The sequence below is a fragment of the Curcuma longa genome, chromosome 1 (assembly GCF_044706935.1).
Source record: "Curcuma longa cultivar G26 ecotype Majalengka, Jawa Barat chromosome 1, ITB_CL_G26_1.1, whole genome shotgun sequence".
NCBI lineage: Eukaryota > Viridiplantae > Streptophyta > Magnoliopsida > Zingiberales > Zingiberaceae > Curcuma > Curcuma longa.
Window position 1 is genome coordinate 19986346 of NC_133861.1, and position 17124 is coordinate 20003469.

At 38.7% G+C, this 17124-nt stretch overlaps 4 protein-coding genes across 6 annotated transcripts; 3 read left to right on the forward strand and 1 right to left on the reverse strand.

Moving 5' to 3' along the window:
* The first annotated feature begins 161 nt into the window (after nucleotides 1–161).
* LOC141835528 (WD repeat-containing protein DWA2-like) lies at nucleotides 162–8461 on the forward strand. Of its 2 annotated transcripts, XM_074722945.1 has the most exons (14): nucleotides 162–283; nucleotides 365–448; nucleotides 522–654; nucleotides 2553–2664; nucleotides 2784–2883; nucleotides 4798–4925; nucleotides 6072–6141; nucleotides 6865–6953; nucleotides 7066–7111; nucleotides 7195–7268; nucleotides 7353–7426; nucleotides 7507–7565; nucleotides 8069–8127; nucleotides 8234–8461. In XM_074722945.1, exons 1-13 carry the CDS (start codon nucleotides 236–238, stop codon nucleotides 8108–8110), a joined length of 1059 nt encoding a protein of 352 aa, XP_074579046.1. In that variant the 5' UTR covers nucleotides 162–235; the 3' UTR covers nucleotides 8111–8127; nucleotides 8234–8461. The 2 variants fall into 2 exon arrangements, with proteins under 2 accessions (XP_074579046.1, XP_074579040.1); XM_074722939.1 differs by having other exon boundaries at nucleotides 8069–8461.
* Nucleotides 8462–9458: 997 nt separating this feature from the next.
* LOC141822052 (uncharacterized) lies at nucleotides 9459–10690 on the forward strand. The gene has a single exon (XM_074709473.1). The coding sequence runs from the start codon at nucleotides 9641–9643 to the stop codon at nucleotides 10523–10525; it is 885 nt and encodes a 294-aa protein (XP_074565574.1). The 5' UTR covers nucleotides 9459–9640; the 3' UTR covers nucleotides 10526–10690.
* Nucleotides 10691–11284: 594 nt separating this feature from the next.
* LOC141822063 (histone H4) lies at nucleotides 11285–12114 on the forward strand. The gene has a single exon (XM_074709485.1). It carries the CDS (start codon nucleotides 11401–11403, stop codon nucleotides 11710–11712), a length of 312 nt encoding a protein of 103 aa, XP_074565586.1. The 5' UTR covers nucleotides 11285–11400; the 3' UTR covers nucleotides 11713–12114.
* A 257-nt stretch (nucleotides 12115–12371) lies between these two features.
* On the reverse strand, nucleotides 12372–16461 carry LOC141822039 (putative disease resistance protein RGA3). 2 transcript variants are annotated; one of them, XM_074709462.1, is made up of 4 exons: nucleotides 16137–16461; nucleotides 13024–15089; nucleotides 12653–12934; nucleotides 12372–12574 (listed from the first exon to the last, which is right to left on the reverse strand). In XM_074709462.1, the coding sequence occupies exons 1-2, from the start codon at nucleotides 16434–16436 to the stop codon at nucleotides 13029–13031; spliced, it is 2361 nt and encodes a 786-aa protein (XP_074565563.1). In that variant the 5' UTR covers nucleotides 16437–16461; the 3' UTR covers nucleotides 12372–12574; nucleotides 12653–12934; nucleotides 13024–13028. The 2 variants fall into 2 exon arrangements, with proteins under 2 accessions (XP_074565563.1, XP_074565554.1); XM_074709453.1 differs by having other exon boundaries at nucleotides 13024–16461.
* Between the last annotated feature and the right edge of the window lie 663 nt (nucleotides 16462–17124).

The following is a 17124-nucleotide window of genomic DNA, read 5'->3' on the forward strand; positions in this document are numbered from 1 at the left end:
ATTTCTCATTTTCTAATGGACTCAAAATTAAACTAAATAAAATTCGGGGCTCAAATCACTTGACCAATCTCAGCCGTCCATACGAATTCACGCCTCGATGTACGGTAGATCAAAGCCTTCGATTCCCAGGGCCTTTCCTCACTAATCAGTACGGTGCGGCACCGGCGGAGCCGATCGAAACGAAACCCCTCATCGCCGCCGGAGAACGACCGCCATCTTCCTCGCTCGTGCCGCAATGCGGGGACCCTCCACCGGCATCGTTTACGGCGGCCTCAAATACCAGGTCACAACAGCAACAGCTAATCCAATTCGATTCTTCTTTTGAAATCTCATCGTCCATCTTCCTCCCTATCTCCTTCTCCAGGCCCGATGCATTACCGACGTCAAAGCCGACGTCGACCACACCAGCTTCCTCGCGGGAACCCTCAGCCTCAAAGAGGAGAACGAGGTTCCTCTCGCGCGCGCGTCGTAGATCTCGATCTTATGATTTTGTGGGTGACTCCGGTGGTTTTGTTTATTAGGTGCATCTGATCCGGCTGTCTCCCTCGGGATCGGAGCTTATCTGCGACGGTCTCTTCTATCACCCAAACGAGATCTGGGATCTCAAGTCTTGCCCCTTCGATCCCAGAATTTTCTCTACGGTTTTCACTTCTGGTGAGCGAACTATGGCTTACAGTAATTTGATGTTGGACTCATGGGTGGTAATGCGCTCCTGTGGAAGCGTTGGAAATTAGTTTTTTTAACTAATTAATTTAATATGGAAACGGATTTACTACTTTGCGAGTGCAGTGTTGTAGAATAATTTCTCGGGTGAATGAGAAAGTATTATCCAAGGTTATTCGAGTGAGAAAAGGTTGGTCCGATCTCATGCCTCTATCTTGATCGGATGAGAGCATGGGCTTGATCTATAAACAAGAATGCACAAACATAAACTTGAGCATTAGTGAGTATTAATTTTCATTTTCATAGGTTTTAAGGTGTGTAAATTTAGCTTAAAAATTAGGATTGCCAAATCCTGGCAATGAACGAAGATCAAATAAGGTCGTAATTAGAGAAAAATGTTGAGCTTAAATAAATCAAGTATTTTATAGTCGTGCAGACAAATAGTCAGGTGAAACAATCAATTGGTTGCAGTATTATGCCACATAGGAAACACATGTGCAGCTGAAACACTCTATGTGTACTACTTCAAGCCATGGCGACAGGACATGCCTTTGGCTTGTGTGCCTAACAGCGACGACTACATTTCTAGCTTGCACGTCGAATGAGCTACAGATGTGCCTTAACTCTCACAGAATGGATGACGGACACACCTCTGGTTCAAGAGTCGAACAATGACCAAACACGCCCTTAGCTCGCGCTTCAGTTGGACTGTCACAACTCTAGCTCATGCATCAATTGAACAAATGAGGGCTTGCCTTGACTCACACACACATGTCGAAGTAAAGGAGCAACACCGCATAGTGCATAAGAGGGATTTTGCAAAATTGTCACCCTCACCTCTTTAGAAACTTTTGCATCCAATAAATGGGGCCCTCTCCTCTTGCTCAACTCACTGAATCGAAATTTCCATAGGACTGTATTTAAAATATTCCTGTTTTGAGTCTAAGGCCGTTGTATTTTAGAGTACAATTGTTGGCAAACCGTAAGCATCTAGGCTGGTAATGTTATCTTAAAGAGAAAGGGAGAAAGGGTGCAACCCTTGTCTTGGTTTTATCACTTACACGAGAGGTTGTGTCAACATCCCGAAGGGATAACTCAACAATTGGCGACTTTAAGTCAGTGATGGCTATACTTATAGAGGTGCACTGACTAATCCAAAGGGGCGTGTCGACAAACCAGTTTTGACCCATGTTGTCATACTGACTACCTCGCCAAACCGAACTGCCAATTAGACGACATGCTTACTGTTTGACCAAATTGTTGGATTGATAATGACAAAATTTTAACAGGAATTAGTAAGTTGGTGGGTGTTGCTGGAATTGATTTTTTAAAGCTAGATTGGATCTTAGTTTAGTCTTGATGCAGTTCCTTGATTTATTTTTGCAAGGAAATTTGTTGATCGCATCAGCTCATCAAAAACATTGAGAAATGTTGAAGGAATTGATAGGCCAATCTGTACAAATGGAAGTGAGACAATGATTGTTTTCTAGGGGAAAATGGAATGACAAATGCGTGCCTTAGCCACTCATGAGATGTAGTCTTGCATCATATATTTAACATATGCATCCTTCTTAATTTTGTCAAATATGAAAACGGGACATTACATATTTATTTATTTGAAGAGCTTCTTTTTGAGGAAAATTTGTTCGAGGAGCTTTCTTTTATTGTGGAAATGCTTCAATATTTTCCCCATCTCGTTTTGCACTTCTCTCGTTCTTGTTAAAACTGAAAGAGTTAAAACATACTCTGTTGTATGATTTGATTTTTAGCACTTTTTTCTATGAGAATGAACTACAGTGATGCTAATACTTTTAAGGTATTGTTCTTTTTCTCTGAAATTACCTCAGCCTTATGCTTCTTAAAACTAATTGAGTCAGCATATGATAAAGGTGAAACATATGGAGCTTCTGTTTGGAAGATTCCTGAGCTCTATGGACAGTCGAATGCCCCACAGCTCGAACATTTGTTTTCCCTTGATGAGCATTCTTTTAAGATCAAGAGGTAACATGCTCCCAGTCATTTTGCATGTTTGTGCTTCCCAGTCATTCGTGATTTATAAGAGAGAAAAACAAATAGGTTCCATGAACTTTTTTATAACTCCCCATTAACATGCTTGTCAGTGTTCTTTGGTGGCCATCTGGGAAGCATGATAGACTAATCAGCATTGATGAGGGAAATCTTTTCCTCTGGAGCCTAGATTCGTCGAATAAAGTAGCCAAGGTGAGCTCCTCAAAGGACTTTTTGTTATCTTCAGAAGGACTGACAGTGGTTCTATTAGAGTCCTTTACGTCATGAAGGAAACCTTCAACGTGATAGGTGTGTTTGCTTTAGGTTTATAATAGATTACAATTTCTTACCTAATTGTAAAATTTTTGGAATCTGTTATGAGAAAACAATTTCTGAAGCTGTACAAATTTATTTGTCAAGTCGTATTGTTGATGCCTTAAGGAGAGATTTTTTTTGCATAAGCATCAGAACCATGATTTATGGTTTATTCTATTAGCTTTGCATAGAATAATGCAGCATTTCAAGTTCTTAGCAATAGATAAATAAATCTAGTTTCCCATCTATTGCAAAAGGAAACTTTTCTTAGTCTGAAGTCTGAACTAGTTTACAATGCTTTCTGATACATTGTGCAATAGGGAATCACGAAGTTCAAAACATGCACACAAAAAGGATGTTAAATTGTTTAAACATTTGTTCCAAAGGTAATTACTGTCCACGAACACTGCATCATAGGGAAACTTTTGTATTTGGTCCACCTACTTTTAGGGTAATTATTGAATATGGCCTATGATTAAGTTTTCAAAGTATACCTTTTTTTCCAGCAAGTGTTTCCACAAACTAGTTGTATTTGCAACAACAGCAACATTGTCTGGCATGCCATATTTATGTCAACAACTAGCACAACTACCTTGCAACAGGGACTATATTGTGATTTCCTACCATCTAAATACATTTTTAAAGAATGAGTTGTTAAAAGAGAGAAAAAAGGGGCTTTCATTATATGTAAGTCTACAGTTTAGCTTGGTTTTTAGTTTGAATCATCAATGAAGCCACACCTACATGGTTATATGAATATAAATCACCCATGTGTGTGTACAATGTTCAAACCCATTAATAATTGTGATACAATGTATTTTTTGTGTAATTACAATAATCACAGATAAAATATTTGGCTCTATGTGTTCTAACACACAAGTTCATGCTTCATTAATTGACAATTCCTTTTGCCACAACACTTGAAACTAAACACAGGCCTTAGTTAGTATTGACTCACTTATTTCTTGTGCTTCATCTTTATCCATGGAGCTGTGGAGGTGCTTGATTAGGTGTGTTGGTTGGATCAGTTCATTGTGTTCCATTTGATATCAGCTTTGTTAAATACCTAGATCAGATATCAAATCCACTTTCTTGGTTCAGACTAAAAAGTGCATTGTCTTAGAAACATAAGATGAAATGTTCTAAAATATTGCAGGGAATTAGTTGTATTGCTATAGTAATTATTGCTATGATATTCATTTAATTGCTTCAATGTTTTCTTTTTCACATTGTGTATCTGCTGCTGTGTTATTAAATAAGTAGCTGTAGTAATCTCTATATGCTACATGAAAATGTGTAAACTACAAGTTAGAAGAATAGCGTAACTATGCATATAAGGAATGGAATATGGTTATGTAGATGCATCATCAAAGAGTGAAAGAAAATATGGTAAGCCACTTGGTAATATCAGTAGGCAGACTTGGTAATTCATGTTCATGCATGACACTCTGAACAACAGGAAAACAAATTAAAAACTTTGATGGTTTTTAGGTTGGCTGTTTCTGTTACTTTTTATGAAAACATATCAAGGCATTTGAAAGTAAAATAAAATAAATAAATACCAAACTTCAGTGGAAAACATTTCTTTACATATATTTGTCAGTATACCAAAGTGCATTGGCATATCATTAAGATATAATCATGGAAGTCTTCTTTATGTTGTGTTACCTTATATCATGATAAATAGGATAATTTAACCAAAATGTAATAAAACATCAAGATGATTTAGTATCTTGATAATACCATAAGAATGTCTGTGTCAAACGGTTATTCTTACACTTTGCTGATTCTTATACATGCTGCTAAATGTAGGTGATATCACAAGAATCTGTTGGTATGCTTCAAAACCTATGGGGTGGTGCATGGGATCCTCATGATCGAAATGCTCTTACTGGTATATGCGACTCGTCATTACAATTTTGGGATCTCCGAACAATGAAGTATACCATCTCCTCAATACATCATTTTTATGTTTCATGTAAGTCACACATCGCAACGAAATGTATTCCATTGATACGCTACTGAATGCCCAAGACACCTGATACTGTCTACTTTATGTGGTTTATGCACAAGTTTAAGGCTTTTTCCCCCCAAAAGAAAAAATCTATGTCTGCTGTTGAACCCTTTTCAGTGTGTAGTTCATGTTTTCGTGATCTTAAACTTGTAAGTTCTGTTTACCTCTCCTACATAATCACATATGGACACACTGTACAAATTGTCAAGATGTAGACCTTTTGTTGAATCCAGAAGAGATCAGTTGGTTTGGTTGTAGGACCAAAGCATAGAATCTTGAGATCCTACAATTTTATTAAATTATATTTAAAACAATATTTATCATATGTACTAACTTTCAGTACGTAGTATTAATTTGAACACTGTATCATTCTAGTATTTTGAACTATAATTAAAATTACTTATTTAATAGTATATATGAACACTGCATTGTAATTCTAAAAATGTTGCATCTTTGTAGTCTACGAGATGAATAATAAATATAAGGTGTATGATAATGGCAAAAGTTTAAAAAAAAATCTCTTAGTTGATAATTGATTTTTTTCTCTCCAAATTATTAGACACAATAAGGATTGTTTACTTCCAATAAATGTCATGTTTTAAATTTTAAGTGAATGTAAGCATAGCTCACAGGTTGTCTCGGTAGATATTGATAGTAGGAGCAGTGATGTAGCATAAGAATGGATCGTGGGTTTTAAGTTCCCAACCAGATTCAGATTCTACTTGAGATTTAAATCATGTAGGTGGTTGAAAGAGCATAAGATTGTGAGGTCTGAATTGCAAGTTTAACTACCATAACCCTATGACACGAGGGAAATATGCTTTTAGTTCTTTATTTTATTTATAAGTGATTTCATATATAAAATTGTTCTCATGATAATTTTCATGAGTGGTGGTTCTCTTTATAAAAATATCATGAATTGTTTTTCTGCCTCATGCTTTAAGATGAAGATGTTTAACTTGCTGTAGCAGGCCAGCACTCTCTAATAAATTTGTTCCTACAGATTTCTGTGCAGGATGTTTTTTCCAAAGTTTTGACTTGGGTTGACTTAACCATGTAACTGTTTCTCCAGGAAGACTACCTCGATAGAGCAAGCACACATTAGGGATGTTGATTACAATCCAAAAAAACAGCATTTTCTTGTAAGTCTAATTACTGGTTGGATCTTCTACCCACTTCAAGTATGCATATGTTAACATAGTTCTCTTTGTAATATTGTATAGGATACTAGGTTAGTATTATTTTTAATGAGAAATTTTTTTAACCCATGATCTTTTTGTTTGATCGAGAAGCTTCCTTTTTTTTTTTGTAGTTCCATTTCTGTATTTTTTTTGTTGGAGATTTTGGATTTGGAGGAGGAAACCAAGTGGTCGTATAATCAATTTTGATCTTTAACCTTAATTGATCTAGGTGGATTTACGTATCTTCCCATGGAATAACTGTGGGTTCCTTGCTTGTGCTTTACTTTTTCAAAAAAAATTGCCAAAGCAATGGCATTTTTCATTGCTTATTGAAAGTTTGATAATTATATAGTCTATTTACTAAGATATGAACCCTTTTAACATATGCACATTTGGATCATTAATACTTGTGTCTTTCTAAGAATAGCTAATTTTCCAATGCTTTTTACAAAAGAATTCTGATATGTTTTTCAACACCACACTCGGACAGCCATCCAGAATTAGGAAATTTATCTTGCAAGTATAAAGCATCGATTTCAGTAACCATGGATCATTGTTTTCCTAATTTCAGCGTGATATATATTTGCCTTCACAAAGTGTTATCCTTATGCAAACAATTAATCGCTTTTTTATTTGCCAGTTTTATGCTGCTTTTCTAAATTTTGGCATATGTCAACATTGCAGGTGACTGCAGAAGATGTATCTGGTATCCAACTATGGGATCTTCGAAGACCCAAGTTTCCTGTAAAAGAACTCCCTGGTCATGCACATTGGTACTTATCATAATCTATATCATGATTTACTTGCTAATTTATGTCACAGTAAATAATCACATCTGAAATTCCAAATAAGGCTTACATCACATTGGCTTCCACATTCTGGCAGGACATGGGCAGTCAGGCACAATCCAGAATACGACGAACTTATTTTGGTCTCTCTATTTCTCTCCAATTTATAGCTCTTGTATGTAAACTGTGAACTTTTCCTATTCACTCATGACAAGTTGTTTCTTAGAGTGCTGGTACAGATTCAACCATTAATTTGTGGTCGGTTCCTCTTCCTGGCAATGATGACTCATCATCTGAAAGGTACATTTTTTACCTATACCATTGATTGAGCCACTGTTTGCCAGTAGGTTAATTTCTTTCTCTGTTATATCCATTTTTCTTCAGTCTATTTGATTCACCGACACCATTGAAGGATTCACTGATCAATTCATATGCTGACTATGAAGATAGTGTCTATGGTAATCCAGTTTTGTTTTTTTCTTGTCCAAGTATGTACAACATGATCTAGTTTGTTTACCAATTTGTGCTAAATATGAAGGTCTTGCATGGAGCACACGAGAACCTTTGATATTTGCATCATTGTCCTATGATGGCCGGGTAAGAAATCTATTAACTTTAATGCTAATTAGAAATTTAATTTATAAAAAAATTTAGATCTCTAGTAGTTTATATTGGTAGGCTCTCCTCTCTCTCTCCAAGAGAATAACTCTAAAGTTGGTAATTTTTTTATTTATGACCGTAGGAAAGTTTTGGTATAAGTGTGTAATTTAATTTGGTTCATTTTCTTATTTGATCGAGTTTTTCTAGATATAGAATTATTTCTTTGCTTCAATATTTTCCGTGCACTTCTAATTTTGTTTGGGTTGAAGGCTTTAAGAGCCATCCTAATCCCCCCATTATGTTAATCTTTTTTGAATTAAAATTTTCGCTGGTTAGTTTTCATTGTCTGTGCCAGGCTAGTTGATCAATTCTTCATTCTAAAATTTTCCTTTCACGTTCTGTCTGAATTTATAGTTCTTGAAATTTTAGTGTCCCACTGGCCATGTGTTATGCTCTTCTTTATTAGGGAGTCAACTTGATATTTCTTGTGCTGAATTCAGGTGATCGTGGAATCAGTGAAATCATTCGTTAAGAGAAAGTGAAGGCTGTTATCTCCCCAGTAAGCTTCGACCACTTTACTGTCGATCTTTGAAAGGGGTTATAAACTGCAATCTTCATGCAGAACATGTTAATCTTTGAGCAGTGTTTATCTCAACTATTTTCAGGCAACTGCGTTGCTTGTCTTATATTTCTTATATTTAAGATCAACTGCCGATTGTAGCACGCATTGAGTAAGCTTCTTGCTTCAAAACTGCACATCCTTCAAGTACCTGGAGAAATCTTATGCAACCATAAGTTGGGTGGAAAGGTTCGTTTTGATGTTTTTGTTGTAGTTTGCGGAAACTAGCGAGATTCTTCTTTTAGTGTACTTTTAATTTGTGACGTTTTTCAAAAAGATCCACATAATTTCTTAATTTTCTTAGCTGCACGTCTTTCTTTTATTAAAATTTAACTCGAGCTTGTAGTCATCGTGTACAGACATTTATCAAGGCATTTTTGACATACCTTTGAGTAAACAGGGCAAACAAAACAGCGAACAAGAGCGCCTAGAAAACAAAAGGTAAAAATTCTCTCAAATTGTAGCAAAAGGAAATTACCAATTTGATTTGTCCTTTGCAAATACAGGCAAGGCTGTTCACTCCTCTTGTCCTCTTGACCGTCCTAATTCATATCTGAACAGCCACCATTATCTGTAACATTTTAGGATTCCTTTGGACATCTTCTGGTGCAAGAAAGTGTTGTTTCTAGTACATTGATTTTTGTTTTTTTTTTGAAACAACTTCTAACACCAGTTTCCTTTCATTTTAGCAAAGGCAAACATAATATCAAGATTAGGATTTCATGTGTTTTTGAAAAAGAAACTCCAACCTTAACATATATATAAATAATTGAACCCGATAATTAAATTAATAAAATAATGAAATAAAATATCAAAATCATTTTGTGTTTGTTTTCTAATTGATTTGTTAACAATATTTCCAATTTTTATTTTTAAATTTTCTGATAGTATGTATTAAATATCATGAATATGAAATAATTCTATTGATGAATTTCAGGCTTTTGAAAGAATTTGAAATCCAGTTTAAATTTGAACTTCAAAAATAAATCAAATATAATTATATAAAAAATTGTTATTTAAAACGGGTTCAGTTTCTTTTTATGATTTTTCCTTTTTTGAGGTGGCTACAAGTGGAGCTGCCAGCGTGGCAAAGTATCTGATCCCAGTCAGTGCGCTTGATCAGCAAATCCAAGCCCGTTGAGAGTGAAAATACTAGAAGATAATCACAACCGTGCAATTTCGTAAGAGAAATCTCAGCCGTCCATATAATCCAAAATCTCTATAAATACTCCTTTCCCGTTACATTTTCCTTCCTGCGAAAGGGGCGAAAAAGAAACAAGGACGACGAACTAAAACATACTTCGATTTCCTTCTTCGACCTCAAAATTACGACCTTTTAGGGTTCTTACTCACTAATTTCCTTCGATCTCGGTGTCGCTAGGGTTTCCGTTCTCGTCTCCGATCCCTCATCCCCACCGAAGCGATTCTAGGGTTTCTAGATTTGAATCAGTGGATGAGTCGTAGCTTTGGGATCTGGCCGCCTCCGGCACCGGAGAAGCCGATGGTGTTCTCCGACCCCTCTCGCTTTCCTCCCCCCTTTGGCACCTCTGGAGGTGCTGCCGCTCCCAGCCGCATGATGATTTGGAAGGCTAAGAAGGCTGTGGACAAGCGCAAGGAGGCGGCGGTCGCCGGAGGGGCACATCTTGTCGGCAATATGGCGCCCCTTGTCGGTCGCGATGCCTTTGAGAAACCTGAAAATGTGCGCTGCCGCTTCTACTGGCCGAAGAGGAAGTTCGGGCGCTCGCGCTCCGCCCCCTTTGCTCCCCGGAACACGACCTCCTTCCTCATCCGCGCGAAGAAGTCCGGAGGGATTGCACCGCTGGTCTCGCCGTGCTCCCTATCACCGTTGGTCCTCCAGACTCCTGAGTTCTCCCCGTCGTGCGAGGACCTGGCCGACATGGTGAAGGAGAAGTGGGGCGTCGACGGCTACGGCTCGATGAAAGGCCTGATCCGCCTCCGATGGCTTTGTGGTCCCGCCAGCGGCGGTGAGGAGGACGACGATAACGAGAAGCAAGAAGCAGCGGAGGAGTCGAGCAAAAGCGACGTGGAGGAACACATGGGGGTGGAGCGCCGTCTGGACCACGACGTGAGCCGGTTCGAGATGGTGTACCCCAGCGAGGATCCGTACCACGGCCTGAAGTCGCCGTCGGAATCGGAGATACTGGATAACAGGGTGAACATCCAGGACGCGCACATAGTGCACCTCGAGGAGGAAAACCTAACGCTAAAGGAGCGATTTTTATTCCTGGAGAGGCAGGTCAGCGAGCTCAAGAGGAGGGTGCTACTGCTGGAGTCCATCAATGGAGTCTATCACGGAAGAAGACACCAGGATCAATGACCACCACAAGCAACAACAATGGCGAGAAAGCGAACGCCGGCGATGGCGCCGGCGAGTGCTCTGATAAGAACCACAATGCCTCAATGCCCGAATCATTAGTTGGTTTCGCTTTTGTGCGCATAAATGCATGCGTTTTGTTGCTTTACGCCGTTGATAGTATTTTTACCGAAGAAAATATAATTAAAGTGTATTTTTTTTTAATATTTCCCTTCCCTAATTCGAGACAATTATGAAAAATTATGAAAATTCTATTCTACAAAAGTTTACATTTCGGTTCCAAAATCGTAAATTAATAAGAATTGCTTATTTCCGCAAAATATTTGATCAAGTTTAAACCAGTCTATCATAAACTATGTGAGACATAACTGCTTGGTTCAGTTGTACCTGATTTGCCCAGGTCTATTTTTTTAATAAAATAGTTTATAAAAATTTAAAATAAAAACAGATAATCTTTTAGAAAATAAAAAATATTTTTCTGTATAAAATTCAAATTGAGTCGTGATCCAGGCACGATCCAATTTGGGGCTAGGTTTAGGGTAATCACATGATCGTGGAAATAAAGATCACATTGTTCTCACGTGTACTCAATCCTCAAAGAAACACACTTCTTGCCACGTCACCGATCCGCGTGACCATTAATAAATCAATCCCAGCCGTCGTATTGCAATCCAATGGACCCTGATGATCACACATTCCCGCCTCGAACGTTCCAAATCCAAGTTCCAAAAACCCCAAACTCCCTCTCTCTTTCATTCTCCCCCAAACCCAAATTCGCTCGCCTATAAATGCCCATCCCTCCCTCACCGTAACTCGCATCTCAGTCTCTCGCCTATCTACCTTATCGAGCTTTTCAATTCTTGATCGGGATCGTCGTCATGTCTGGACGCGGCAAGGGAGGCAAGGGACTCGGGAAGGGCGGGGCGAAGCGCCATCGCAAGGTTCTCCGTGACAATATCCAGGGCATTACCAAGCCGGCCATCCGTCGGCTAGCTCGTCGTGGCGGCGTCAAGCGCATCAGCGGTCTGATCTACGAGGAGACTCGCGGCGTGCTCAAGATCTTCTTAGAGAACGTCATCCGTGACGCTGTGACCTATACCGAGCACGCTCGCCGCAAGACTGTCACTGCCATGGATGTCGTCTACGCGCTTAAGCGTCAGGGACGCACTCTCTACGGGTTTGGTGGCTGAGCGTCTCTTTATGCTTGAGATGGATGCCATTCGTGCCGTGTTTGTATTGCTTTATGGTTATATTCGCACGAACAATTTCTTGTAAATGTGATTTGAACGTTTCGCGGATGGAGCCTGGTTCAGAGTTTTCGTTGGCAAATTCGTATGTTCCTCTCTAGAGGAATTGGCGCATTCTGGTGATTTCTTGTACGATCTTAGTGAAAATTGACAGTCTGGTCTGTCAATGGGTTGAGTTTTGATAACGAACACGGAAGACAGGTTCTTCCAGTTATCTGATGGATGCAGGATGGGTTGTTTGCAATCATAATGATCACATCCTGAGCTGTAGCAAACTCAACATACAGAAAAGATTGCACTATTAGCCATTAATTCAATATATTTCTTGCCTGAGCAATATGCCAAGGACTGACTGTTCTCAACATCACAGGAACATTATATTAAATAGCAAAGACATTGTTTGATTAAAATCATCACTTCTCTCCCGCATTGCGACTCTCGTGATATGAACCTGCAAAAGAAAGAACGTTCAAACAGTTAGTGCATGAAGTGACAAAGCTATGTATGTTTATTACGAGAGGAAAGTAACTTTAGACAAGAAGGATCACCTTTAATCGGATCGAGCATACTCCCAAATAATAGGGCTACGTGCGTGAAAACAGTAGTTCAAAACATATTCAATGCATAACCATTTTTGTTCACAATGTGTAGAAAGACAATGGTTTCACAACACACCAACAGTAAATCAAATACAATAACGCAAATGCAAATTTTAAGGTAGAAATCATCGCATCTCGCATCAAATAGCTTTTATTTACCAACATGGAAAACACAAACACACTTGAAGGCTTCAAATGATATGGACCTGAAAGGAGAAAAGAAGATGGTCATTGCAAGAACTATATGGTTTATGTATATTGATTAAGAGAGAGGAGCGACTTACATAGGCAGGATGAATTGCTTCAGTCGTACAAATACTTACTGATAAGCTCACTGATGAAGATGATGATGATACTACCAAGGATACATGCGAATGCAAATAATATATAAATTGTACGGCCACACCAAATATTTCTCTTGAGCAATTCCAATGAAAGGGAAGTTATTCTAAACAAGATCATGTACTCCGAAGAAAGCAAATGCAAACAGCACCGTAGAAATCACACCTTGCGCCGAATGGCTTTATTCACCAATACAATTAAAGCAAATGCTAACTGATACAAACCTGCAAAAACAAGCAGAGGGTCATTGGCAAAACTTGAGTTATATATGGAAAGGAGGAAAAGTGACTGACTTGGCAGATAGAAGAATCACCTTTCTCAATTAGCAGGGACGTGTTGATCATACATGTAGGGATCCTTGGTATAGCGTATATACTCTTTTCCAGAAGGTGTTGTGACTTTGACAATAGGAATTTGCTTGATGATGTCCCAATTCTCGTTGCCCTCAAGACAGCTCTTCAGTAGTTGTAGGCTGCATTGCAACTCGAATTTTCTGAAACTCCTGTGAGTGCTTGACGTGTTGTTATGCTGCTCGATCAAGCCCGATAACCACTGCGGGAGCTGCTCCACTTCCCCTGAACATATCAACACCAAATACTGCAGCTTGCCAAGATTCTCCACGCACTCCAAGTTGGGACAATTATCAACCTCAAGATATCTCACTGATGAGATGTTGGATATCTTCTTCAACCCACTGCCATTTGTCACCTCCAGCTTGTACGCTATGGGGAGATTGGTTATTTCTGTTAGCTCATACGTTTGGCGGAGGCAGAATTCGTTGAAGTTGGTGGCGCGGTAGAGACCGGCAGGAAGAGCCTTCAGCTTTGGACAGTCGATGAGAACACAATCCCTGAGGCTTGGAAACAATTTCACTGCAAGTGGTGTTCCACGACCAGTTAACTCCTCTACTCCATCGAACGTCCACTCCTCCCATTTAGGCATGTCTTCGAATTGGAGCACTTCAAGTTTGGGAAATGCAGAGCTTCTTGATCCGAGGAATCGAAGACCGATGGTTCTTATTGCGCTTGCTCGTTCAATACTGAGGTACTTCAGCTGGAGTAGTGTGCCCAAGGGAGGGAGCTCTGTGCAACATGGCAAACCAATGAGCTTCAAATATGCCAAGTTTGGAAAAGATTCAGCCAGGGAAGAAGATATCATCCAGCTCGGGAACTGTCGTCCTGGATACTCATCGAAGAGAATGTCTACTACACTTGATGAAGGCTGAGACATTTCATTGCATATCCTCTCGGCTTTGCTAATTTGCTTCTCGCTCCATCCTTTTTCTTCTTCCTTCTCCTCGTCCTCCTCGCTTTCATCTTCTGTTTCGTTGTCTGCATCGCTTGCCTCCTCATTTTCATTTTCTTGTTTTGAGCCATCATCATTGCGTGCATCTTCATCATCATTGCCGTCAGTATCTGCCTCTTCGTCGGCGCCACCTTCATTAGCTCCTTCTGATTCATCCTCCTCGTCTGCATCATCCGCATCTGGTTGCATCCATCCAAGCGTTAGCTGCTTAAGGAAAGGTTTGTCTGCAAGTGCAGAGGCTCCTCCTTCTGCCCTCTCAAGCCTGTAAATGCTTATGCCTCTCAACTTGGAGAGATTTTTCAGCTCTCCCAAGTCACAGCCTTCGTCAGAGGTTGAGTCATTCTGCCCCACCAGAAATCCCTGAAGATTATAGAAATTTTCCAACCTCCCGATTCCCTTGGGCACATAAGTCAGCAGTGGACTATCTCTCATGTCAAGACATCTTAGATTATGCAACATAGTGATGGACTCGGGAAGCCTTTCCAAGTATTGACACTGTGAGATATTTAGATTCTGAAGGTTCACAAGATTCCCAATAGTTGTTGGAATCTCGCGAATATTTGTCCCATCAAGATCTAAATATCTTAAATGTAACAAATCCCCAATGCAATCTGGAATTTTTTCAATGGATGTGCTGGTGAGATCTAAAACCCGTAAACATGATAATGCCCGAAGCACACTATCTTCAATCGTCTTGGTTTTAGGAGACTCCATAAGGATAAGAGTTCTCAAACAAGCTTGATTTAAAATTTGAGAAGGTAACACTAGCTTCGGCGCCATATTTGAGATTGACAACCGGCGAATCTTAATGTTTTCATCTGTTTTGAATTCCCTACCATGTCGATATAAAATCCCTTCCTCTCTCATCAAATGTGCACCGAGTGACCGGAAGTGATCATGCATAGAGAAGTAATCTTTGGACACATCTACACTTGCATCAGCTTCCAAGAGATTCCTCCAAATTAGCTCTCTATAGATCTCCTCTCCTAAATCTTCCACCGTTTTTTGTTTTCCGGTTGGAAGATCTTTCCTGGACTTATCTTGATCAACAATGAGACCTTCGGCTACCCAAAACTGAACAATCTCCTTATAATACATATTTTTCTGAGGGTACAAAGAGCAATAGAGGAAACATTGTTTTAATGTAGATGGTAAATCTTCGTAGCTCAAGTATAAAGGTCTTAGTTCTTCTTCAATCTGGTCCACCTTCCATGCATCGCTTTCAAGAACCTCCTCCCATTTTGCTTTATTTTGTTGGTATAAAACTCCTCCAATAGCTTTAATTGCAAGAGGCAATCCATCACATTTCTTAACTAGTTCAATCCCTATTTTTCCCAGACCTGATATCTCATCTTCATCTTCTCCACCTTCAAACACCAAACGTTTAAGTAAATTCCACCCACTTTCTTCATCCATTTTTTCAACTGGATGAACCAAAGATGGTTTCATTTGCATTACAACCTTCTCCTTTCTAGATGTAACTAAGATAGTACAACTACTTGCACTTTTAACTATAGGTTTCCTCAAGAAATCTGTCCACACAGTTGAATTCCAAACATCATCTAACACAATGAAAGTGTTCCTTGTGAGCACAGACACAAGTTTGTTCTCCAACTCTGCTTTACTTTTCCCCTCAAAGTTTTCCCCTTTGGTTTCACTTCCTTCCTCAAATCTAATCAACTTCTTTAGTAAATCAGTTTCAATGTAGTTCTTAGAAACATACAACCATTTTCTGTTTGGAAAATTCTCTTTGATCCTTTCATCCTCAAATATTTTACCTGCTAGAGTGCTCTTTCCAATTCCCCCAGTCCCCACAACTCCAAAAACACGAGTTTTCTTTGGATTATCCTCAAGTATCAAACTAATTAACTTATCAGTAGCATTTTCAATTTGCGTCCCAACAATATCTCCTTCCACTTGTAAATGAGATGTTTCACGTGCAAATACTCTGTTAACATTTTCTACCGGTTCTTTCATGGCTTGATCTAAATTATTTTTTATAACAGCATCATTTTTTAGACCTTCTAACCGACTATTCAATTCAATAATCTGGTTGGCAATATCATGGCGATACTTGAGACACTTAAAACATGAAAAGAGATAGCTGAAAGGGAGGCTTACAGTCGATGAACTTGAAGAGGCTTGAGCCGTCAATAACTTCCCCCCTTCGATCATACAAAGATCAATAACATCATCAGCATCATACATTATATCTTTCAGCTTCCTCACCCATATATCAACTTCATCATTTCCGTGCCTCTTCCGTTCTGCTTGTTGAAGATAACCATTGATGGTTCCCAATCTAGCTTGGAGGATTTTGATCTCCTTGTCGACGCCGAGCACCTTAAAGATTTCCTTCTCCACCAGGTCTGATGTGTCTTTCAAGAATTTTGAGACAAAAAAATCTAAGACCATCGCCATTTTGAGGGAAAGATCACTTCACACTTCACAGGTTGTGGATTTAGTGGCTTTTTACTTGGAGAAGACCCGCTGCCTACGTGCGAATATATAGGCTCCAAACTATTTTAATAATTGCATTTTTATCCTAATAATAAAGTAGTCGATGCAGCAAATATTAATAACTTAACTTCCAGTTTATTTAGTATTAGTTTTTTTTATCTATTGTTTTTATAGCAAGAAAACAAATTAATAAATTATATAACGATCTCTCGTGAATTCGGATAAGCATCCAATGGTAGAATTGACTTAATTATTATTACATCGTGATCAACTATAATTTTTTAATTTATTTCTTTACAAATGATTAATTGTACTAAAGTGATGGATCCCTTGAATTATTGTCGATTTGTACGCCCTTGAAAGTAATGAAATAGCTGGTCCTGCTCTTGCATGTTCTATCTTGACCGATCACGTGACCGTGATATTAAAAATAATAATGATAATCTCGAGGTTTAGTATTTTTAAAATATCGTTTAAATTTTACTAATATCAAAGTATCTCTATTTTATTATTAGAATACCTCTGCTTAAAATTAAAATATCTTAAGAGTATTTTGATATTAGAAATTTTAAAATAATATTGATAATAATAATAAATTCGCTAGGAGCGTCGGTGGCACATCTAGGTCGGCCGAATTGGCGGGTGCAGT